Source organism: Glycine max, chromosome 19 (assembly GCF_000004515.6).
Source record: "Glycine max cultivar Williams 82 chromosome 19, Glycine_max_v4.0, whole genome shotgun sequence".
NCBI classification, from domain to species: Eukaryota; Viridiplantae; Streptophyta; class Magnoliopsida; order Fabales; family Fabaceae; genus Glycine; species Glycine max.
Window position 1 is genome coordinate 32,501,631 of NC_038255.2, and position 26,120 is coordinate 32,527,750.

The window sequence follows — 26,120 nt, forward strand, 5'->3', positions numbered from 1 at the left end:
CATATATTCGCTGTTTAATTTACAAAAGCAAACAACCCCCCCCCCCCATCGTTACTGTTACTGTTACTGCAAGTATATTATGAACATTTGGCTTGTCACTGCTCGTTGGGAAACGACCTAGGATCACTTCCTAGTTACTGCATTTTCATGTTTATTTGATTCGGGTACGGCCTCGATCAGTTGCAAAATAGTCCCTAACTTAAAAGATGCTAGAAATCATGCTTAAAGTGTCCATGCATTGCAAAGGTTGTGCCTTGGACGATTTCTGGCGGCGTAGATTCCTCCTTGGATTCCTTGTCATCTTTTGATTCCTCTGGTTTTTTCTCTTCTTCTTTCTTTTCTTCTTCATTTGCTTTTTTCTCCTCCACTTTGTTTTGCTCTGGTTTTTTCTCTTCCTATTCAAAACACAAAAAAAAAAAAAATCAGAACCCAGAATGATACATTGATGGTAATTGAAGAAAAAAAAAGAGGAAAAAAGAATGGTTATGCAGACCTCGCCCATTGGTGTTGACAGCTACAGAGGTAAGGTTGTTGCTGTGAATTTTTGGTTCTTTTTATTTGTGCAAGTGTGTGTGGGTTCTTTTTCTTATATATGCCTCAATTGGTTCAGAACCATCAAATTTGAAGAAGCCACTCATTCTATCATCATCAAATGACGTGGCACTAAAATTGACCTCACTAACAGCGTTACTTTAAAATTTAACGGAAGGACTATTTTGCAATACTTATGCAAAAGATAGGGACTATTTTAAATTTTTCATTAAGTTAGAGACTAATATGCAACAGGGGTACAAAGTCAGGAACTAAATTGCCTATTTACTCATTTTGTTATCATCAAATGACGTGACATCTTTTAAGAGGCACGTCCACGTGTCATGCCACGTCATCCTTTAGTGCCACGTTGGATAGTCCACGTGGCACTAAAATTGACCTCACTAACGGCGTTACTTTAAAATTTAACGAAAGGACTATTTTGCATGCAAAGATAAAGACTGTTTTGAATTTAATATTAAGCTAGGGACTAATATGCAAAATGGATACAATTTCAGGGACTAAATTGCCTATTCACTCCATATTTAAGTCTATATAGAGAGAAGGTAGCTAATTTAGAGGTGGAAATAAGGCTTAATTAAGTTTTTCATACTTGAAAAACAGGCACTTTTCAAATTACTACTTAACATTCATTTTTTCCAACTAAGTACCTAAAAAAATTTTAAGTTTCAATTTACTACTTGTCGTTGGTCCCTTTTCATTAAGTAATGATGTGACAAATAGAATGTCACATCATCATGTCTTATCACTGACACCTCAATGCCACGTCATCACCTTTTTCCCATTTTCCTTCTTTTCTTTCTCCAATGAAAATCGTCGCCGCCGCCGCCGACCATGTTGTGCCACCACCACCAACCACCACAATCGCGCCATCCAACCCCTTCTCATTCTTCCCACTTCAACCTTTTTTGGTTCTCTTGTGGTACTTGTACACATTCTCAAATTTCTCTTTGCATTTCTTGGAGCTTCTACGATACCCAAGGTTTGCCATTTTCCTGATGCACAAGGAGAAGACAAAATGAAAAAAAAAAAAAAAAAAAAGAGACGAGAGTGCTTTCTCTTGGTTTATCATATCTCATCAAATTTAGTTGGAGGGCAAAGGATAAAAAGCAAGGGGAGCATGCGATAAACATAAAATAAAAAAATATGTGGTGAATTAATCAAGCAATGGGAATGCAAAGGAAAAAAGTAAGTGAAAAATGATGGGAGAAAATGTAAAAGTTTCACGTAATTGAAGTTTTGGGTATCAAAATGGCATGAATTGATGATGAACAAAAATGTCTCCGATGAGAAACACATGAAGGTGAGTTAGAAGATTTGACATATAATCTTCTTAATTTACCGTAGGACTTAGTAAGCGAAATAAATGGGGAAAGAAAAATATCGCTTTTGATAACTCAATTCAAGTCGATAACTTATTTGGAAAATAGGACATAAATCAAAGTGAATTTCAGAAAAGCAAATCATCACACCCAAATCATGAACCCTGCACATCTAAATTTTTTTATAATTATTTTATGCTCAAACTCCAAAAGAAATAAAAAAAATCACAAAAGGAACTGGAAAAGGAAGCAAAATCCAAGAGAGGGAGAAAGGCAAGATGGAAAAGAGAGGGAGAAAGGCAAGATGGAAATGAATCGATGCTATGTTCACCTTCTTCGATTCTACACCTCAGCATCCCCCAAATTATTTGATCCACCATCGCCTCCTCCGGTTGTCGTTGCCACATCATGTGTCACGGTCATCGTCAACGTCGCTGCCACTGCATTAGCGGAGGCACCATTTTCTGCTCCTCCTCCGCGACCACCTCCTCCGCGACCACCTCCTCCTACTCCTAGCACAGCTGAGTCCCTGAGCATAGTCTCTTTTGGGTCTTTTTTTTTTTTCAAAACAACACCGCAACAATTACTTACAACAGCTAAGACCAAGGGGAAAAAGGGGAGAAAGGGAAGAAGGCAAAGGGGAAGAGAGGGAGAAGAGGAAGAAGGAGAATAAGAAGGGGTTGGACAGCGCGGTCGGCGGTGGTGGCGCGGAGATGGTGGTTTCCTTGGAGAAGGGGAAGAAGGGAGTAAGAGAGGAAGGAGAAGCGGAAGAAGGTGATGATGGGGGCGTTGAGATGTCAGTGATAGGGTGTGATGACATATTTTCCAGGTATGAAAAACTTAATTAATTTAGGTTAGACTAGGCTTTGCTAAGCTTGAGTTTGACTTTAGTTAAAAATACATGGTCTGAGCTTAACTGATTTGCTTGTCAAAAGCCTTTTTAAAATGTCTGACTTGGTCTATATAAAAGTCTGGTTTGACCTACAAGCATGTTTAAGAGACTATTTTGTGATAACTTACCATTAAGATAAAAATGAAATTGTAACAATCCTTCTTTGTTACATAACTAACAAAGCCAACGATTTGATTTGATTTACTTTAAAAACTCTTTAATTATTTTATATATGAAAATATTGTATAAACTTTTCATTTTATTTTCAAAAACTAACAAATATAATTCAAAACTTGCAATATGAACCATGCATTTATAAAACATGACTAAATCAAACTTGGTGCCTCATGGCACTTCAAGTCTTCAACCATTAAAAGAAGACATATCTTTAATTGCATAAAACTCTTGGAAGTTATGCATAAGACAAACTTAAGCTAGTCATCTCTATACATGTAACTAGAGCAAGGAAAGAAAGAAGAAAACACTGTTGGATCGAGTGGCCTCAGAATAATTAAGAAGAGGGGGTTGAATTAATTATTCCTAAAAATTTACCAATTAAAAATTACTCTTTTAAGGCTTTTACTTATGTTGTTAAGAGAATATGGAGTAGAAGAGAAACTTAACAGAAAGTAAAAGCGGAAATTAAATGCACAGCGAAAAGTAAAAGAGTAGGGAAGAAGGAAACAAACACACAAGGATTTTTATACTGGTTCGGCAACAACCCATGCCTACCTCCAGTCCCCAAGCGACCTACGGTCCTTGAGATTTCTTTCAACCTTGTAAAAAACCTTTTACAAGCAAAAATCCAAAAGGGATGTACCCTCCCTTGTTCTCTTTGAACCTAGTGGATGTACCCTCCACTACAACTGATCCACAAGAGATGTATCCTCTCTTGTTCTCAGTCAAACCCAAGTAGATGTACCCTCTACTTGTACCACAAAGGATGTACCCTCCAATGTGTTAAGACAAAGATCTCAGGCTGTTACATCTTTGATACTTTGTGAATGGGGATACAAAAGAATTCTCAGGCGGTTAAACCTTTGAACGCTTTTGTATTAGGGAATGGGAAGAATCAAAAGAATTCTCAGACTGTGTCGTGTTGAATTCTTTGACAAGGGAGAAGGGAGACACAAAAGAATTCAGGCGGTTGGTCCTTCATTCTTTTGGAAAAGAGAGAAGAGAGACACAAAAAGAATTCAGGCGGTTAGTCCTTGGCGAATTCTTTTTGGCAAAGGGAGAAGAGAATGAAAAGATGAATAGAACAAGTTTTCAAGGTTTGGAAAACCAGAAAACTTCAGAAAGCTTTTGGTACAAAGAAGAAGAAGAAGTTCAAAGAGATTCAAGGCTTGTAAAGGATTGTAAGAGATTGTTAGAAAGACTGATTCTTTTGAATACAAAACAAAGTCTTGCTTTTATAGACTCTTCATGTCTGGTCAAGAAGGCCATTCAGAAGAGTTATAACTTTTTAGAAAAACTTAAAACCCATTTGAAAAAGTCAAAACCTTTTTGAAGAGTTACATCTTTAGATTTTTCAGAAACAAACACTGGCAATCGATTACCAAATATGTGTAATCGATTACACAAAGCTTTTGAGTGAAACAATGTGACTCTTCACTTTTAAATTTGAATTTCAACGTTCAAGGACACTGGTAATCGATTACCAAAACATTGTAATCGATTACAGCCTTTCGAAAATATTTGGAACGTTGTAAATTCAGTTTGAAAACATTTTCAAACTCATTTTGCTACTGGTAATCGATTACAACAATATGGTAATCGATTACCAGAGAGTAAAAACTCTTTGGTAAAGGTTTTGTCAAAAACTCATGTGCTATTCAAAGTTTTGAAAAAACTTTTTAATACTTATCTTGATTGAGTCTTTTCTTCATTCTTGAATCTTGAGTCTTGAATCTTGATCTTAATTCTTGAGATCTTGAATCTTGAATCTTGATTCTTGTTTGTAGGCTTTCTTCTTGATTCTTGAACTCTTGACTTGTTCTTGATTCTCTTGAGATGGATGTTCTTTGATTCACTTGAGATGGATGTTCTTTGATTCACTTGAGCTTTTTGTTCATCACTTTTGTCATCATCTTTTGTTGTCATCATTGTTATCATCAAAATTCTTTAATTATTTTATATATGAAAATATTGTATAAACTTTTCAATTTTTTTCAAAAACTAACAAATATAATTCAAAACTTGCAATATGAACCATGCATTTATAAAACATGACTAAATCAAACTTGGTGCCTCATGGCACTTCAAGTCTTCAACCATTAAAAGAAGACATATCTTTAATTGCATAAAACTCTTGGAAGTTATGCATAAGACAAACTTAAGCTAGTCATCTCTATACATGTAACTAGAGCAAGGAAAGAAAGAAGAAAACACAACTTCATTCTTATGCTCGCTCCATCTACCACTCACACACATATATACACATACAAAAATACATCAAATTCAATTTAAAGAAAAAGTGAGGGAAAGATAACTTTGAATACTTCGAAAATACTTTTCATAATAGTTGGAAATTTAAAATAAAACACATCTTATATAAAAGTCATTTCCTATTCATCATCAATAAACACTAACATTTTAGTTCAATTATCTCATTGATTCATGCAACATAATCATGACATGAATCCTCAATTATCATCAACAACATGCTTCCAATCTTCCATCACCAACTATCATCATGAACCATCTAATATCATGAATCAAATCTAGCCATCAACTATCACAATTCCTCATCATAACTCAATCATAAGAAATCAACATCATAATTGATGTACCATATAAACCACTAGATAACCTCAATCATCGTACACTAACTTTACTCCATAAAGTTTCAACATCATATGAGCGGTCCCCAATAAGCCTCATCCCCTAGCACGGCCTAACTCTCTAACTATTTAGGGAGTCTCTTGAACTAACCCTACAAGGGAAGTAAGATTTTATCTAAAATAGATAAGTGTGAACAATGGATTACCTCTGCAGGTTTTTTTAAGACCTTACATCTATAGGGATTCATCCACTTGTCTAATCTATAGGTTCATTCATGTTAGTCACCATGAAAACTCTCAACACTAGGTTGAGGGCCAATTGAGCACCCTCAACTTACCTACGCATATGTTCATGCACCGATTGTGCATATACAATATATTTATGTGCAAAAACTATGCATCCATAGTATACTGCAATGCTATGGTTTCATAATGTATGGTTAAGTGTCTGATTCAAGATACAAGAGGAACTAAATTTAAATTCGCAATACTTAATAAATTAACTAATAAAATATCAATAACTTCTATGTGTTTATGTGCTATAGTGTTTTCATCATGGTTAGGCCTAAAAAGTGAATCTTAGTAGTGAATAGAAAATATGCAGTTAAAAGGTCATGAAAGTTGGGGAAAGCCCAAATCACACCACCAAACTCCCTTCTAAGCTCAATAGCTCATTTTCCTTCAAAACCTAGCTTGGAGGTTCCTATGTTAAGGGAAGCTTTAATTTGGTTTGGTTAATGCTTTGATTGTGTGTATTATGCATGAAATGATGACGTATTTGGTGTTTGTTGACGTTTATGAACATGGGTGAATCCTTGCACAAGGTTGGCACGGGTAAGTATGCCATTGTTGACCCTAGAGCTTGCAATTTGCAACTTCATTTTCATCCTGGCCAGCTAGAGTTTTGGTTCGAATAGGCAAGAGCTTGATAGAATTAAGCATTCAACTCCACGGGGTTTTGGCTCAGAGATAAAGTTATGTGGTTTGCTAAAAATGTGACAGAGTTGAGCAATCAACTTTAGGAAAGCAACATGCACCTTTCTATTTGGAAAAAATAATCATTTTTTATAAGTTAAAGAATATCTATGTAAATTTATTTTATTTTAATTACCTCATTTAATTTAATTTTATTAGCCCCTTTCTCTCTCCTATGTCGTATATTATTCTCAATGTGAAGGTAACTACTCTCAATGCTATGGCGGCTGAACCACCTGATGGCAAAGGGGTTGGGTAGCCATCAACAACAATTTTCATGGACAAACTTATGGAAAAACAAATCGAGGTTGCACATTGTTATATTTTATTGTTACAATTTGTTTACTAAAGGTTGCATGTTAATTGTATTGCATCAGCTAATTGAAAATGAAGTGCAATTAAATAATCATCTTCTTCTCACTTGTTTGTTTTCATTTTTTCTATGGACCTGTGTTCAATATTCACAGTAAATATTAGGAGTTTTTGAGATTAAAAATTATAGGAAATTAATAGGATCTTGAAATATATGGTTATCACAAATAATAGATAAGCAGTGCACACCTTTCTCCATAGTGAGACTTCTCTCCGGTGTACTTTGATTCTTTGGAAGAGGAGAGAAACAAAATTTCGCTTCCTTGATTATTCTTTCTATCTCTCTATGTTCGTGATGACTAGGGGTTAGAGAGACCACTTTTTATCAGGAAGAGAACCTTGTTTCACGTTATTGGGTATTAACCCCTTTATAACTACTACTCCCATCAAGTAGCAGTTATCTCTATAAACTTCTCCTATTTAACCCAATTACAAAATTTATTCCTTAATTATTAATTAGTCCCTACATAAATCACATGCCTCTCACATAAGACATTAATTCTAGCATTCTCCCACTTGGCTCATGTGACGTTACCAAACATCGTGGACTAAATAAATAAATAGATTAAACTAACATAATGTGCATTAAAATGACTAAATCATTCTATACATTGGGTACATCATAATTTCATGATTAAGAATATGAACCAATTCAACTCATGGCAGTTGTACATCTCAACATAGTCCCTTCAATGTACTACAAATTAGTTTTCTCCTTAATATGACCATTAGTTAGAAGTACAAAATTGGTCCAACATAATATCTTTATTCAAGACAAGACTTGTTAACATTACTCTAATACAAATATGCATGCAAACATAAAGAACATATGATCATAAACATATCATAAATGAGTTTAGAGTGCCAGTATAATGCATAAGGTAAATTACACTTAATGATCATCAATAACAATAATGTTCATACTTTCAACATGTTCTATAAATGTCTTGGGCGATAATCCCTTTGTCAAAGGGTCAACTATCATAAAGTTTGTGCTAATATGTTCTATTGACACTCTTTGTTTCTGAACTTCTTCCTTCACAACAAAGTACTACAATCACATATGCTTAGCACCCTTAGAAAAAAAATACTATTGCGGAGTTATCACAATACATTTTCAGTGGCCTAGCAATACTATCGACAATTCCAAGCCCTGAAATAAAGTTTCGCAGCCAATTAGCTTGAATTGTAGCCTCAAAACATGCTACAAATTCTACTTCCATGGTAGATGCAACAACAACAACTGGTTGCTTTGCACTCTTCCATGATATTACTCCTCCGACTAAAAGAAATACATAGCCAAGAGTGAATTTTCTCATAACCACACATCCAACAAAGTATGAGTCTGAATACCCAATCACCTTAAGATGATTAGACCTCCTATATGTAAGCATGTGATCTTTTGTTCCTTGTAAGTATCTCATAACTTTCTTTATAGCTTTCCAATGTTCCATTCCCAGATTACTTTGATACTTCCTAACATCCTAGTTGCAAAGCTTATGTCTAGTTGAGTACAGATCTGAGAATACATAATACTCCCAACAATTGATGCATACATAATTGCTTCCATTAGCTTTCATTCCAGATCATTTTTAGGACACTGTGTGAAACTAAATTTGTCTCCTTTCTGAATTGGAACGAGTGATGTTGAGCACTTTGCCATCCTGAATCTCTCTAGTACTTTATTGATATATGCTTTCTGAGATAAGCCTAACAATCCTTGTGATCTATTTCAAAATATTTCTATCCCTATCACATAGTTTGCATCACCCATATCTTTCATTTCAAATTTGCTAGAGAGAAACTTCTTAGTCTCATGAAAAACACCAAGATCATTAGTTGCAAGCAAGATATCATCAACATACAGAATTAGAAAAATAACTTTACTCCCACTAACTTTCAGATATATACACCTATCAACAGTATTTTCCTCAAACCCAAAGGAAACAATGGTATCATTAAACTTCAAATACCATTGGCGGGAAGCTTGCTTAAGATCGTATATTGATTTTTTTAATTTGCACACCATTTGTTCCTTTACTTCAACTGAGAACCCTATTGGTTGGTCCATATAAACATTATCTTCTAAATCTCCATTAAGAAAGACAGTTTTTACATCCATCTGATGTAGCTCCAAGTCATAATGGACTACTAATGCCATGATAATTATGAAAAAATCCTTTCGTGAGACCAGTGAAAATGTCTCTTTATAATCAATGTCGTATTTTTGAGTAAATCTCTTAGCAACAAGTCTATCCTTGTAATGTTTAAGGTTTTCATGAGAGTTACATTTAGTCTTGAAGACCCACTTACAACCAACTTGCTTACAACCCTTTGGCAATTCTACGAGGTCCAAACACCATTATGTTCCATTGAATTTATCTCTTCTTTCATACCATTTAACCACTTCTCATAATTATCACAGTTTACAGCTTGTGAAAACGAAACTGGATCATTATCATTAATGCTTAAGTCTATTTTTGTTTCATGTAGGTATACCACATAGTCATTTGAAATAGCTGGTCTCCTTTCTCTTTGAGACCTCCTTAATGCTACTTCTTATGGTTCTTCCACAATAGGTTCATTATGTATTATGGGCCTATTATTGTGTTGCTCTTCTTCATTGTTGTTTAGAACAACAACTAAAAGGGTAATCACCTTACTGCTAGAGGCACAAGTTAAAGGGACTTTCACTCTAACTTTTTTAATTCCTACATCTCATGGAATTATACTCCCACTGATTTCACCACTCTAGAGGCACAATGTTTGTCATCTCAATGACATGCTCATGCATAGTGCGTGAACCGTCAAACTTCTTGACTCTTTAACATTATCAGTCTTAGGGAGAGTTGTTTTAATATTGTCTGCAAAAGTCATTCTCATGAACATCAGGCTGAGTCTGTTAGATTTTTCCCAAGCTTTATAACAGGATTTCTCTTTATTGCTACTAGCATCAGTAATAGTAACAAGCTTCTCTTCCAATATAACAACATCAAGATCCAATACACCGAGGTAAAATTGGACTTGCTCATTCCATCCAGAGAAGTTAAGTCCATTAAAAATTGATATAGGTGATACATGAGAAGTGTTTTGAGACATAAAACACATGTCATACATATAATTCATTCATAGAACAATCATTGTATATTAATATTCTCCTTTGGGTGATAATCCAACACAACATACAAACATGATTATACTAATAAAACTCTTAACATTATTTGACAATTAAGTATTTATCAATTAGTAATACCTATTACCTTTGGGTATATAAATAAACTAATGGCAAACACAAATTACCTACAATTATATTCATTGATTATAAGAACTACTAATCAACCTTTGGGTGATCCATAAATGCCTTATAAAAATGAATTTCAATAACTCATATACCAATAATCATATAATTTAGCATCCATTATTCTATGAGTAACTGAAATAATCATCAATTTAAAATTAAATAAATTTAGATTTGACCACTTTGGTGACTAACAACTCCGTAATTCACTTAATTCCAATCGAAGACTTGCATATACTTACTATTAACAATTCATAGCCATTTTATTAATTTAATTTGAGGCCACATATAAATCATTCATTCACATTAAAATTGATTTGCTCATTTTGAGCATTATCCAAAGTAATATTCAGTTTCTCTTTTCTCTTCTTTCCATCTCTCTACCTTGAACTTTATCATGGTATCAGAGCCTTCATCTCCATTTTTCCGCTGCTTCGTTCATCTTTTTCGTTCAGAGCTTTGGCTGAAGTTGGTTCGGATGTTGAGGCTATAGGATCAGATTCAGCTACTGCATACTGCTAACGAACATCGCTGCTTAGGCCATGGGTGCTTGATTATGCTCCAACAAATGAGTTGCTTGCCTCTGCCTCAGATTTTCTTTTCCTGATCAATGTAATGCTACGATTCTCTTATGGTACGCATCCATACTTGATTACATCCAAAAAAGCCAGTCTTTTATCCTTCATCACCCAAATCTTCCATTACCACATCCTTGTTTTCACTTATGTTAGCAATTGGAACATCCACAGTCACAATTTTCCCTTTTTGATCATCCTCACCCTCAATTTTCTTCCAATCTCTTTTGCCTCCTTCCACTCCAACCTCAAAAGAACCACCCTTAGAGTTCAAATTCCCAGCACTTCCAATCTCACCACCATATGAAAACATTAAGTTCCTACCACTCTCTCATTTTTTTCTCTCGCCTACTCAAAGTCATTTTCTTAGTTCCTAGTGGAATAAGCATCCTTAACTATGGCATTTTATGGAACCGCCTTATCCTTCAATGGCGGAATAAGCATTTGCATAGCCAGAGTAAGTTTCTCCATGTCTAGCAATTTTTTTTTGTCTTCAAGGAGTTTGATTAAATGCTTCTGAAGATTTTGAAGACTTTGGCTTATTGTTTTCAGCCTTTTAGGCTTGATTTGATGATTTTAAGCTTCTGTCCATGGTGGTTAAGTATTGTTTTAGCTTTTACCATGGATGGTTAAGCCTTAGTTGATGTTGGTTCACAAAGTGTTTGTGAAATGTCCTCACTGAAGACAAATTTTGTGTTCTTCTATTTATTGATGTAAGCTTCTGTCCAGGGTGATTAAGCATTGTTTAAGCTTTTACCATGGATGGTTTAGCATTGAATTGTTGTTTTACTTCTATCTTGAGTGATTAAGCATTATTTTAGTTTCTTCTCTTGATGGTTAAGCCTTGTTACTTCTGCCAAGTGGTTAAACTTTGAGGTATAGTTTCTGCTTGGTGGTTAAGCTTTGATAGTTTCCTGAATTGATGATTTGAGCTTCTGCCAAATGGCTTTGTTGTTGATTTCGCTTGATGGTTAAGCTTTGATTGTTGCTTTGGACTCTTAGAAGAAGATTGAGAAAGCCGATGTTGGTCAAAAATTTCTAGAAGCTACTGTTTTGACTGATGTATTTCCAGCATGTTTAGCTATTTTTCAGACTTTATTTTCACTTCCTTTGATGTAAATGTATTATCTTCTCCAAGCGAAAAGTGTAGAGATATGTAAATGTATTTTTCAGACTTTATTTTCAACACTTCCAGCTTGCAAGTTGTATAGAGATATAGATTACTAACATTAGTTAATTACAAGTTAATTATTAGTTTAGTTAGTTGCAAGTTAGTTATTATTTTAGTTAGTTACAAGTTAGTTATTATTTTAGTTAGTTACAAATTAGTTACTCTTGTAACCAATCATGTAACAAATTACTAGCATTAGTTATATAAGACTCACGTATTCATGTAAAAACTGATTTGCTCATTTTGAGCATTATCCAAAGTAATATTCAATTTCTCTTTTCTCTTCTTTCCATCTCTCTACCTTGAACTTTATCAGTTACATTCCCATGGGTTCATCGAGCCAACAAAAGTTACCACAATAAAGGCAATCTTCAAAAGCATATCAGATTTGGCTTGTAGGCTTGCAATAGTCAGGGTGTTTAATTGGATGATATATAAATGAGCATTAAACCTTTTTCCTTTATTGTTCCCTATGGAATTCTTTCAAACTGCTTTATATGTCAATCCATTTGAATATATATGAATTTTGTATTTGTACTTTTAATCAAATCTCTCTGATTCTGGCTTTAATGCAAAAGGGGTGTTCTCTCAACACATAGGCTTATTTTTCAATAGCACTTAAATAGACATAAGACCTAACTTTCAGGCTGAGATTAAGTTAGGCCTAAAGGCCATAAAACCATCATTTGCATTTGGAAGGATGACAGCATTAAGATTGAGGAATTATGTATATCTTCCTCTCTTAGCTTTCTTGGTCGTGCCAGTATGTTTCCTACTATATCACTACCCTAGATCACTTGAAAAGGCTGTCACAAAAGGGGTTCTGCTCAAGCATAGATCAACTGTAAGCATTTTTTTAGATTCTTTTAATTTGGTTTCTGTTAATTAGCATCATTATATATATATATATATATATATATATAAAAGTACCACAGCTTCTCCCCCCAATTATTTGAGACATTGAAGTTTTATTTGGTACCAATTGATGATTTATTTAAGTGATAGATGTCTACTTTCTTTTAAATAAGATTACGGATTTGAATTGTGTATGAAAATTTTGTTTCCTGAGTGTTAATTTTACAATGTTATAGATGTTCTCATTTAAAAGATCTTCATACAGGATACTTGTAATTTAGACTGAAGTTGAAGCTTTATTTGATCAGGACAAAAATATTGAGAAATGAATTTTTAAGGTGAAACAGTAGCAGAGTTATATCTTTACCATCTATCTTTTAAAACATATATAAATTATTAATTTATATAAAAAAAAAAAAACGCATATATTTGAGAGCAGTTTGCAAAAAACAGAACAGAACAAAAATTATATTTTTGTCTTCTGTTTAAGTCAAGTGTTGGGGCGTTATTAACAGTTCTACGGCATGTTTGAGTAAAAATGTCAATTAACTGTGGTTGTTGTATGAACCCGCAGATTACGAAAAAAAACAATAAGGTTATCCTTTTGTTGTTAAAGAATCAGATTATATGTCCTGGAATATGATTTGTTTGACCTACTAGTCTTTCTGTAGTATAAATAAACTTAAATAAGACTCTTATTAAAAAAAAAGTGTGTGTTTGTGTTAAAAATAATTTTATTGATAGAAACTACTTATTAATAATCTGTAAATATTTTGTTATATTTTATATTAATTGAAGAAATTTAAATGCTAATTAAATAGATTACATTGACTTAAATTCAAAAACTGATATACATTTTATAAATAAGAAAAAAACTTATAATAAGGAAAAAAGATATATAGACAGTGTACGTATGCAATTCTATTTTTCCATTATCATTTAATTAGGATTCCAATTTGTTATAGGTGTGTGTATTATTTTTTTTTTACATCATCATATATTTTGTTATTACATTATTAAAGAGTTTATATTAAAGTCAATCTTTTTTAATAATGTAAGAATATGAAATTGAATGATTTCAAGGCTGGTCAAAATAGACTGTTGGCATATTAAATATTTACTAATTTTTCAAAATGAATTTGACTTCTGCTTAGTTTATTTACCATTATTTCCCTATCAGTATTCCTTAGAAAATCAAGAATTGGATAACGTGTTGAGAGCTATCATGCCAGAACAGTTCTCCTAACCATGGTAGATGAATCAATGGCAAGTCCTTGATCTCTCCTTCACATTTTACTACAAATGATGCAATCCTCCCAAAGAGGAGATTCATTACTAGAGTCATGACTAAAAGACTCTAGGAAGATTGATTAGGAATGCAAGAGAAGGCCTTAAGATTCTTATAAGCCTTAGGATAAATTTTGGATCCATGGACTAAGTATGAGTCAACTTTGTACATATTAAATTAAAATTTCATTATTTTTTGAATCTTGTATTTAGGGTTCCATAGTGTAGGAAAGGTACCACACAAGTTTAGGATACCTTAGTAATGTCAGATTTTTTTGTTCTTGTATTTTAGGACACCTAGACTAGTTTTTGTATTAGGGGTAATTTTGTATTTTCACATGCATTAAGTGCATTATTTGATATGTGCATTGGGAGAAAAATTTAATTGAATTGGGAGAAATCCAATCCAATTAAATTTTGGACCAACCTAATGGGGAGGTGAGCATTTGCTTGTTAAACTTTATTGTCACATCATATAGTCACACTTTGAACATGTCCTTTATGTTTTACATGTCTCATGACACCTAAGCACACTTAGTGAAAAATCTTGGATTTAATCTTGGATTAGTGAGTTTAATCATAGCTAAAATTCACTAATCATAATTAGTGAAATTTTGACTCCAAATTTGAATCCACAAATTCAAATTTTCCTCCAATTTTGTATGACATAGGCTATAAATAGAGGGTCTTGTGTGTGCATTTTGTAACTCTGATCATTTGAAAAATTAAACTTCAAAGTTCAGACCTCATTCTCTCTCTTCTCTCTCTCAAAATTTCGTTTTCCTCTCTCCCTCTCTCTCTCCCTCCACTCATCTTCTACCTTCAAGCTCTTGTCAATGATTTTCTATGATAGCGAGCTTGTTCTTGACTCATCTTCTCCTTGAAATGGCGTCTCTAATCACCTTTCCTCCTTCTTTGTTGTCATTGATCTTCAAGAAGCAAATGACTCCATTAATGAAAAAGATCTAAGACTTGCAAGCTCTACATTGAGCTACATTAACAAAGCTTCAAATTAGGTGAAGGCACCCAAAGATTGCTGAATCACTTGGTGATCATAACATGGATCCCCAAGCTTTTGAGTACTGCAGGTCATTGCACCCCTATGGCATCCACCCCTCCATATTTTACATCAATTTGCTACCAAAAAGAGGATCCATTATGACAACCCCAGATCATCATTTATTGACTTGGACAAGAAATGATGTTTTGTTTGAAGTGATTCAATTGGTTTATAACATAATTTTCACAGTATGATTCATTTACTACACATTATTATTGAGTGAAATTTATTGAGACTCACGAAATTATGAGTAGGGATAAGATTGGCATCATTTTGTCAGTCTGAATAAATTTCAGTCAAAGACTATGTTGTTAACATCTTTCAAGATTGACCTAAAAAATGATGGATGAATGGTTTATTAATTAACATTGCATTGCGTTACCTTAATTTTACAGGATGCAGATGTACTGTGGCTTAGAAGTCCACTTATAAACTAATCCAATTGATGAAGTCGCCATTTCATGTAATGTCTTGAGTGGTGGGCAAGGCGGAGGTTACCCGCATGGTGGGGGAATCTTCTTGAAAGCAAATGTCATTTCCTTGGAATTCTTCGAGTATTGGAGAATGACAAAGTTTATGTTTCCAAACGATCCCGCAGAAGAGTCCTTTTGTACAATAATAAAAACACTGCAAGATGCAGTTGAGTTGCATAGCTTTCATGTTCATCTTGTAAATACAAGCTATTTTGGTGGGTTTTGTCAGCTAAGTAAGAACATGTTGAGGGAGGCTTATACCATTCAAGCTAACTGTTGTGATGATCTAGAAAGCAAAGTTCATGACCTTAGGATTGTTCTTGATGATTGGATCCGCTTCAGAAAATGTGCATCAGGGGACAATGCTTTGGACAAAATGGATTTGAGGTGGCCACAGAAGTGCTCCACAAGAAATTATACTTAGAATCATACACAGTTCCAAAGTTTTTAGAAAGGGTTAATGTTGTAAAAAGCACCTTTCAGATCTCTCCCTCCCCCTCATAGCTGAACTGATATGTTACTCTTTCAGTCAAGTTCAAATGTCAATGTCTTAGGGAGCGTTGAATCGGGTTTTTTTTTAAGGAGAAGTTCAAAAATCAATGTTAGATACTACTTTATTGAACATCTGCTTTGGTACTTTGTAGTGGATGAGCTGCGGAAAGGAAGATATTACACTTGATAAAACATTTATCAGTAACATTTTCTTCTGCATTTCAGTGATAGAAGTGATGAAATCTCCCACAGCCCACTCAATTGATCTACTCTCAGGAAGCCTTGACTTGAGGTTATTTAAGAACAAGTGAACCTATTTCTTCAAATAATATAAAACAAGTTGCTTACTTTCCAAGCAAAAAGCACATTATTTTCTCTAAAAACACAACCATATTCTCACACCACCTGCATGGCTTCTTAATGACTAAGTTTTTCAGTCTCAGCTTGAATATCCTGATTCAGTCTTGTTCCAATGAGGTCAAGGATTTCAGTAACCTCATTGGAGAAGAAACCTAACTTCCCAATATTCAGTGTTCAATGATAGTATGATCAGTTAAGCCTGTGTCAAACTCCAGCTCAAACCAAGCGTGACAGATCATACACATTGTGTGTGTGGGGGGGGGATGGATAGTCCAAACAATAGCAGACTTTAGCATAATTGGCTTTTCTAACAAGCTCAATCTCTCTCATTTTGAAGATATTAAGCTAAAAGATTCAATACCAAAAATATTTCAGTGTTCAGTGAATAGAGATCTTCGCTTAACACATAAATTTTCCTTCCATGCACATATTTTTGGTATTGGATTCCCTAGCTTAATATCATAAAGGAATTCTAAATTGATGCAAGAGGGGAGGAAAAAAAACACCGACTTTGTCCAGATTTTAGAAAATCAAGGGCAGAACAAAATTTAGATGGACAATGAATAAATAGCATAACTTAAAATGAAATGTGAATTGAACATTGCACTAACTGCGTCCAAGGAATTGATTTTACATAACAGAACTCACATGCATAAAAAGCCTCTCCCAAGTGAAGAACCGTACAGAATGTGAGTGGATCATGCGGTTGAAATATATGGAGCGTCTACTTCTGGAAGATCCCAGTTATCATCATCCTCTTCCTTCTTGGTTGCTGCAACATCCGGCTTGTTTTGTGGTTGAAATCTCGATTGAGAGCGCCTGACAATGAAGCAAGTAGCTCAGTTCGAAACCTTATGTAAGTAGCTCAGTTCTAGTTAGTTAGACCAACAATGATGCATTGATTAACAGACGGATGGAATTTCCTTAATTTTAAAGATAATTTTTTATTATCATATTATCGGTATGGAATATCCATTAACATTAACTTTACTGATGACTTATCTTTTTCTGGATTCTTCCTTTCCAACCATATTTTTTCATCCATAAAGTTCAAACTGGATATCTTACTTAAGGAACTGAAACGACACTTAACTCGAAATTTAGATGACATTAAAAAAAAAAAAAAAAAAAAAAAAAGCAAAGAGAGGGTAAGCATTCAGCTAGGAAAGAACGAACGAACCTGCTTCTGCTCTTACGCTTGGCAGCTTCGCGGTTCTTGCGCTTCTTTTCCTCCTGCTTGTTCTCGAAGAACCGTCTCCGCTTGCACTCCTGAATGACTCCGGCTCTCATGACCTCTCTCCGGAACCGGTTGAGGAGCCTCTCCTCCGGCTCGTTCTCGTCCACCACCACCTGCACGTTGTACGCCGACCGGAAGAAGAGCGTGTTCGCATGCGCGTGGGACGGGTTCGCCACGGCGGACAGCTCCGCCGACGAGTGGTGGTCCTGGTCCTGATGCTTGGCACGTAGCTTCTGGAGTGGGAAGCGAGTGATGATGGGAGGAGGGTGTGGCTTTGGAGGGAGGAGGAAGGAGAAGAGGGTGGAGAAGGAGGATGAGGCTGCCATTGACGTCGGTTTGGAATGTGAGGTGGGAACATCATAGACACTTTTTTCACTTTTGTTTTATCATCATCGATATCGAAATAATGATAAAATAATAACAAAATTGCCACTGGGTTGGGATAATGGGAATATGGAATGGGTAATTGACCTGATCAGTTTGGGCAATTGCTTCCTTCGACACCATAGTTGCTGATTTCCACTCATGAGTCACTTGTTCATTGCTCTATGTATGCATAATGCTTAATTTTAGAATGGGCAATCCGGAATTAGGTATTATGCATACATAATTTTGGTAATCCAAAAGATAATTTTAGAATGGGCAATCCGGAATTAGGTATTATGCATACATAATTTTGGTAATCCAAAAAATATTTTTTCTGGATTATTCATTTTGAAACTATGCATGCATAATTTTGAAATTGACAATGTGAAAGAGCTCAATTTTTTTTCTATTCCAAATTCTCATATCCTAAACTATAACAAGATCCAAAAAATGAAAGAAAAAAAAGATGTAAATGTTTTCATTGCATAAAATATACTACAAAATTATATTTTTGTTGTAGTATAAGAATGTGAAAAAACTTGCAATTAAAATATATTTCTTTGTATATTTTATAGAATGAAAACGTATTTCTATTGTTAGTTTTTTGCACTTCCTATACTACAACAAACATATTTTTGTTATATTCTGTATACAACATAAACATATTTTTCTTACATTACCAATCTTCATCACATTATATTGTGGAAACACGTTTCCGTTAACAACATAATAGAATCTTGATTCTATTGTTTTTATGAACTAAAAAATAATAAAATTGTGATTCTATTTTGTCCCTTAACAAAGCAGATTGACAAATTGAAGTCAAGATTTTGTTGGATCCAAATTCAAAAAAACAAGTATCTTACTTTACAAACAAAGGAAACGATGATCGCATTGTTGAATCATTATCAAAGCATGAAAGTTGGTTGCTGAATGGGGTGTAATGCAACATGAGGAAGGAAGAAGGGGGTGGGGTTTCATGAAAGAGTGCTTAAGGGGAGGGGGGAAGGAAAAGGGAAGGGGCATAGAGAAAGGTGGGAGGGTAAAATTGTCTATTTGTATTTTTAAAAATAAGGTGAGAATAGCAATTCCCAAGCTTTTAAGGAAACTTAAAAATCAAGCCTTTTTTATAACTTGTGCTTTTAAAGCACAAAAAAATCATTGGATTGTTGCCAAGCTCACGTGCCTAGCCTAACCCATGTTTAACTTATTTCACTTTGAAGCACGTGAACTTTTGAGGTTGCACACTTTTATAAACTTTTGGTGATTTTATTTTTTTATTTGGTAAAACTATAATTAGGGTCTTAGGCTCGCAAGTGATACCTCAAGATATTTTTACAAGTTTTGATCATTTGAATCGGTTATAGGATTAATTATTGGTCGAAAACTCACACTTAAAACTCATTTCTCTTGATAAGAGTGTTATGCGGATATCCAATCTAAGTCATCCTTACAAACTCAGAATGTGTGTCGCCAATTGAATTACACTCATCAAATATAAAGTTTTGGTGATGATATCAAATAGATATTTAGAAGGATTTTTTTAATTTCTTGAAATTTTTTGAGATCTTACTTATTCATTCATTATAAGTTTTATCAAGTGATTAAAAATTAGTTTAATTATGCATTTACATTTTTTTTAGCTAAATTATCATCTTAATTTTTTATGTTTTAAAATTCATATTTATATCTTTTATATTTTTAAATGATTTTATATTAATTATTTCGTGAATTTAACAAAAAATTATTTCCCTCAAGGATCAAACTCAAATACTACTTAAACGATTCAATTTTAATTTTAATGTATTAACCACTTGTGTCCACTCACTTGGTTGTAAGAACTTACTTTATGATAATTTATCACTAAGATAGAACTGAAAATATGTATGAAAGGTTTTGCAAGAAACAAATCTAACTTATTTATATGATATAAACATATTTTTAATGTCTAATCTTCATTCATGATTACTTACTTAAATGCATATTTTTCAATAATACTTCTAAATAATATATAAATTTATGTTTTAATAAAATCATATGCTTAAGTTTGACTTTTTATATAGGTCAACATGCCTAACATTTTAAAAGATAAAGGCTTAAATACAATTATGGTCTCTTTATTTTGCTTTTGGTTCAATCTTTAATTTTGTCCATATTTATTTATTAATTTATTTCTTACAATTTAATTAATCAAAGTATTTTTTTAATAGTATCTTAAATGAATATAGGTTAGGGTTCAATTGAATCAAAATAAAAAAATAAATAAAGGAAAGACAAAATTGAGAATTGAGCCAAAATTGTAGATTTTTTTTAAATAAGGGGACCAAATGTTATCATTTTAAAATATGGGACCGAAATTTTGGATTTTTAAAAATAAGGGGACTAAAGTTGTATTTAAGTCAAAGATAAATAAATCTAAAATTTTAATACCGTATAACCAATTTAACATGATAATAACAATAGTATATATTACAATTTTGTTAGGCCTAAAAAGATTTTTGAATGGTCTAAGACTTACCATTTAATTAATTTTAAATTATAATTTTGGTTCCCTATTTTTTCAAATTCATGATTTTGGTTCCTTTTTTTTAATTAAAGCATTTGGTCCCCTAGTTTTGTAAATTGTCGATTTGGGTCCCCCTAGTAGATTATTAACAAATAATTCTAATTAATAGAATTATTAAGTCAATTATAAATTAACTTAAAATTATTAATTGTTAAAAAATTTAATAAAAAATTATCAACCCTAATCCCCCGCAACAATGTGCTCCTCCTCTTCTCTGCAAACACCTCTTCCACCGCCGCAAATGACTCCAACGTTAGCAACACCAACTTAGGGTTAATAATCTTTTATTAATTTTTAATGATAGTTTTTATTTAATATATAATTTATTTAATAACTCTATTAATCACAATTATTAGTTAATAATCTACTAGGGGACCAAAATCATAGACTTGGAAAACAATGGGGATTAAAATTACAATTTAGCCTTTAATTAAATAGGCTTTAATAAAAGTCTTGGCCTTATTTATTTTCTAAAAAAGCATGATTTAGCCTGAGCTTGATATAATGTTAAGTCATAGGCCCTTGTTGAATGATTTGACCTATTTCCACCCTACTTTAGAGATATATATTAATAATTTGGCACAATTTCATGGTGTGATAATAAAGAGTGAATTGTATAAATAAGGGGACTAAAATTGTATTTAAGCCAAAGATAAATAAATATAAAATTTTAATACCTTATAACAAATTTAATAATAACAATAATAGTAAATATTTATTTATGTTTTTAAAGAGGTCTTGTTAGGGATAAAAAATGTTTTGAATGGTCTAAGATGGACTATTTAATTAAATAGGCTTTAATAAAAGTCTTGATTTAATTAGTTTTTTGAAAATGCCTTATCTAGTCTCATATTGATGTAAGTTAAGTCATAGGTTCTTATTGAGTGATTTGACCTATTTCTATCCTACTTTAGAGACATTAATAATTTGACACAAATTCATTGTGTGATAATAAGAGTGTATTGTTTAAATAAGGGGACTAAAATTGTATTTAAGAAAAAAAAATATATAAAATTTTAATAGCTAATAATAATAATAATAATGGTAGTAGAAGTAGAAAATATTTATTTGTTTTTAAAGAGGTCTTGTTAGGCCCAAAAAACTTTTTGATTGGTCTAAGACTAACTTTTTAATTAAGTAGGCTTTAATAAAAGTCTTGACTTAATTTGTTTTCTAAAAATGCCTTATCTAGCCAAGCTTGATATAAGTTAAGTCATAGGTCCTTATTGAGTGATTTAGCCTATTTCTATCCTACTTTAGAGACATTAATAATTTTACAGAAATTCATGGTGTAATAATAAGAGTGCATTATTTAAATAAAGGGATTAAAATTGTATTTAAGTAAATAAATAAACATAAAATTTTAATACCTTATAACAAATTTAATATAACAAATAATAATAATAATAATAGAAAATATTTATTTATGTTTTTAAAGAGGTCTTGTTAGGTCCAATAAACTTTTTGAATGGTCTAAGACAGAATTTTTTAATTAAATAAACTTTAATAAAAGTTTTGGCTTAATTTGTTTTCTAAAAAGTCTGATTTAGCTTGAGTTTGATATAAGCCAAGTCATAGGTCCTTGTTGAGTGGTTTGACCTATTTTTATCCTTTTTAGAGACTTATTAATAATTTCACACAATTTCATGGTGTGATTGTAAGAATGTATTGTATAAATAAGGGGACACAAATTATACTTTAAGACTAAGATAAATAAATGTAAAATTTTAATGCCTTATAAGAGATTTAATATAATAATAATAGTAGTAAATATTTTTTTTTTGTTTTTTAAAGAGGTTGTCTTGTTAGGCCTATTTTTTTTTTTTTGAATGGTCTAAATGGGACATTTGTAATTAAATATGTTTTAATAAAAGTCTTAATCTAATTTATTTTTTGAAAAAGTCTCATTTAATATGTGTTTGATATATGCTAAGTTATAGACTCTTGTCGAGTAATCTAAATCTATTTTCATCCTAGTTTAGAGATATATTTGACAAGAATGTATTGTTTGTTAAATAATAATGAATTACTCTCTAATTTATTAATATTAAATTGGTGGTAAAATTTTTGAATAATAATATTTTTTTTTAAAGAAAATGTATTATGTGTATAAGATAATCTTATTTAAGTCACCGAAAATTTATATGAACTATAAAATTTTCTTTTCAAATATTTAACGTAATTGAATATCTAAGATTTGAATTCAAAACTATTGGTTCATATATACCTTCGGAGATAAAACAATGTTTTAGTTTGAAACTTACCATACCCATTATAAACCTTTATAAAAATAATTAAATTTACTTAAAAAAAAACTCATTAGCAAAAATATGATCAGAAGTACGCAATAAAAACTGTAGAAATCGTCATCAAATGCGTATTCATTCTAAACACAAATATAATACAAAATGTGGAGGATTTTTAAAGCACCAATATATTGTCCTTTGTGTGAAAGACGTGATGTTCACGTACTTCATGACGAAGAAGAAACGAGGTTTTTTTATGCACTTTATTAAACTACACAATTATCACTGCTCCTTATGAGCTCCCTTTGAGAAGCTAGGCATAAATTAATGTTTCTTTGCTCCAATTTTGAAGCATTCCACGAAGAATTTCAGCAGCTCAAAATGTATTGGTTTAGGTAAATGATCAGTACTACTATTAAAAGGATTCTTTAATAGTACCCTTTAGAGTAAATGAAATCATTGGAAAACCAATTAGAGGAGCAATTGGTGGTTAATTAATTGGATGTTATACTTAAGAGTTTCCTAATTAACATTCACATTTTAATTAATTTATTGGCAATACAGAAAACTAAGCAATAGATTAGATTATACTTCAGTCAATCCCCTCGAAATTATTCGCTGTGGTTTCACTCGTCAAGTGCTATTAATTAAAGGTGAATTTAGATAAATTAATATAACAAAAGGTTTTTATGATATAGTTTTTTTTTTTTTTTTACAAAATGATATAGTTTTCTGAAATGATCCTATGAAGTTTTTTTTTATCTTTTAAGAAAAATATTAAAAACTGATCCCCCGCTCTTGTGGTTTTAATTAAAGAAAAAGACCACACTGATTAGTCATTAGTGGAGTCACAAGTCACAACTGACGATGACTCAAGATTAACTAAAATGCTTGGGGGGAAAGCATAGCAATAAAAGTGCAATGTCGAAACGTGGCATCTCACCGAAGAAGAGTATAGAACAGATTAAAAATAAGTTTCACATCTATATCTATACTAAGTCTTATAAATGAGATGTATATGAAAAAAGCTATTATGCCCATACTCTAGCTCTTGACATGTGTCCAATTTATTGGTTTTTTGTGAATTTCTGCATCACATTTTCGGGTCTGTTGGTTGATCCACATATTATTGCATGTGTCTTCTGTTTGTTAAATTGCTTACAGGTGTCATGTGCTGCTGCATTGCCAGTCCATTCTCCTTTCTTTCTTCTTCGTTGCGTTTTGCTTTTTTTCTTCTTTGTTTCCTTTGTTTCTTCTTCATTTTGTTTTCTCTGTTTTTTTCCTTTTTTTTATGTTGTTTTCCATGTCAGGTCTGGGTTTTGTTTTTTTTCTTTATGCTTAAATAGTTAAAGTTGCCATTTTTATTTTCAGCTATTATTCTCCGATTTTGGTTTTTCCTGTTGAGCTTTTGTTTCGTCGGTTTTGGTTTTTGCTATTGGGATTTTGTTTCATCGATGCATGTTGTGTCTGGCTAGGAATGTTGTTTGTTTTTGCTGTTTTGGTTTTGGCTCTTGAGCTTTTGTTCCGTGCATGCACTGTGTGTTTCGCATGGATTGTTGTTTCAATATGGATTTGGTATTTGACAGAGGCATGATGACGATGGGCGATGGGTCGAATGTTTCCTAATATCTATGCATGTTTAGTTGTTCCCTTTTTCCCCAAATTCTGGCTTACCTGATGTCATTCGGTGTATGCTTTGGTTGTGTTATAGGCAGGGTGAAGGAGATCGCCGAATAGGTAAATCTTTCAGAGGAGCATGAGCTGACCTATAACTGTTAATTTCATTTGGTGTTTGTTTTGGTTGTTATTTAGGCAGGGTGAAGGGGGATCACAAAAAGGGTCAAATAATCTGTGTTGAGAAAGCATGCAATTGCTATTACAAAAGCATATCTTGCGAGAAATATCATAGGTGTAAAATCCAGCAGGAGGCAGGCAAAGAAGTGATTAACAGGTAAACATAAATAAGATTGTTACTTCACAAATGTTATTTATCTAAAAAATGATGTTTATCTCACAAATGTTGAGCAGTACCTGCGCATGTTGGCTTTGTTTCATGATTAATATTTGTCCTTTTGCGCAGCGTGCGATATTGTTTTTTTTTTGTACGTTGTTGATTGCTTATGGATGTTTATTTGTTGTCTTGAGTTGGTCCTAATTTAAGTGGTTCAGGACAATTAGAAAATCGGGAACCTGTTATTCTTTTGTAACATTTATTTATGCTTTTCTTCTTCAACAGATCCAACTTATGCAGCTATTTTTGGCTGCTGTAGGATGGTATTCTTCCTTAGTTAGCAATTGTTTCCTCGCTTCTATGTTGGCTATTAATCAGCCGGTGGGATGGAAGTCTATACCAAGCCTTATAAATGAGATGTATATGGAAAAGGCTATTGTGCCCATGCTCCAGCTGTTGACATGTGTCCAATTTATTGGTTTTTTTGGGCATTTCTACATCACACTTCTAGGTTTGTTGTTTGTTATTGCTAAGTGTTCGATGGTGCTTTACTTGCTTCGTTTCTTTGCTTTGTTTTTTCATGCAGGTATCTTGATTCCAGCACGTGCGGCTTTGTGTTTTGCATATGAGGTTTTGCTTTTGTTGCCTTCCTGCTAAGTTTAGTTGCATATGCATGCTTTTTAGTGGAATTGTTTTTTTTTTTTTTGACATCCAAGTAGTGCCTGAGGCTGTCTTTTGCCCTTTTGAGGTTGATGTCCAATATGTTTTACGCCTTATTCATTTTGTTATCAGTTTTATTTGATTGTTCCTAACATTTATTTATGCTTTTCTTCTTCAATAGACCCGACCTATGCGACTATTTCTGGCTGCTGTAGGATGGTATTCATGCTTAGTTAGCAATTCTTTCCTCGCTTCTAAGTTGGCTATTAATCAACCGATGGAATGGAAGCACCAATTAAATCAGAGGTATTTTGATAATCTTTTATGCATTTTTTGTCTGCCTTTGGTGGAGCTATTTGCCAGGTTATTAATGTCGTGTTTTGGCGAGTCTAACTCTCCTGATAGTTTAGATTGTTAACTTTTTGTTAGTTGACCAGGTTATTCATTAGATATTTTATTCCATCTCTGTTTTTCCAGGCTTTGTTGCATGCATTTGCTGCATTTTCATTTATTTAACTGTTGTTTTTTTCCTGCCAATGCAACGTTTTAAATACTTCTTTGTTGTTTTGCCTGTTTATCATATTGATATGATTGTTTTGTTTGGCCACATTAATTGGATTTCTTGGG

The 26,120-nt window shown here is 32.8% G+C and overlaps 1 protein-coding gene and 1 long non-coding RNA gene across 2 annotated transcripts; both read right to left on the reverse strand.

Annotated features, from left to right (window-relative positions):
* Nucleotides 1-216: 216 nt before the first annotated feature.
* Nucleotides 217-638, reverse strand: LOC121174081 (uncharacterized). The gene is made up of 2 exons (XR_005889847.1): nucleotides 494-638; nucleotides 217-395 (listed from the first exon to the last, which is right to left on the reverse strand). It is a non-coding gene; the product is annotated as an uncharacterized lncRNA (long non-coding RNA).
* A 16,376-nt stretch (nucleotides 639-17,014) lies between these two features.
* Nucleotides 17,015-18,090, reverse strand: LOC100780245 (30S ribosomal protein S21, chloroplastic). The gene is made up of 2 exons (XM_006604080.4): nucleotides 17,648-18,090; nucleotides 17,015-17,286 (listed from the first exon to the last, which is right to left on the reverse strand). Exons 1-2 carry the CDS (start codon nucleotides 18,028-18,030, stop codon nucleotides 17,166-17,168), a joined length of 504 nt encoding a protein of 167 aa, XP_006604143.3. The 5' UTR covers nucleotides 18,031-18,090; the 3' UTR covers nucleotides 17,015-17,165.
* Between the last annotated feature and the right edge of the window lie 8,030 nt (nucleotides 18,091-26,120).

Excerpts from the sequence above, each read along its gene's own strand:
- LOC100780245 (XM_006604080.4), bottom strand. The coding sequence starts at position 18,030 with ATGGCAGCCTCATCCTCCTTCTCCACCCTCTTCTCCTTCCTCCTCCCT. Across the intron at positions 17,287-17,647 it reads AAGCGTAAGAGCAGAAGCAG|GCGCTCTCAATCGAGATTTC; the intron begins GTTCGTTCGTTC and ends CTTCATTGTCAG.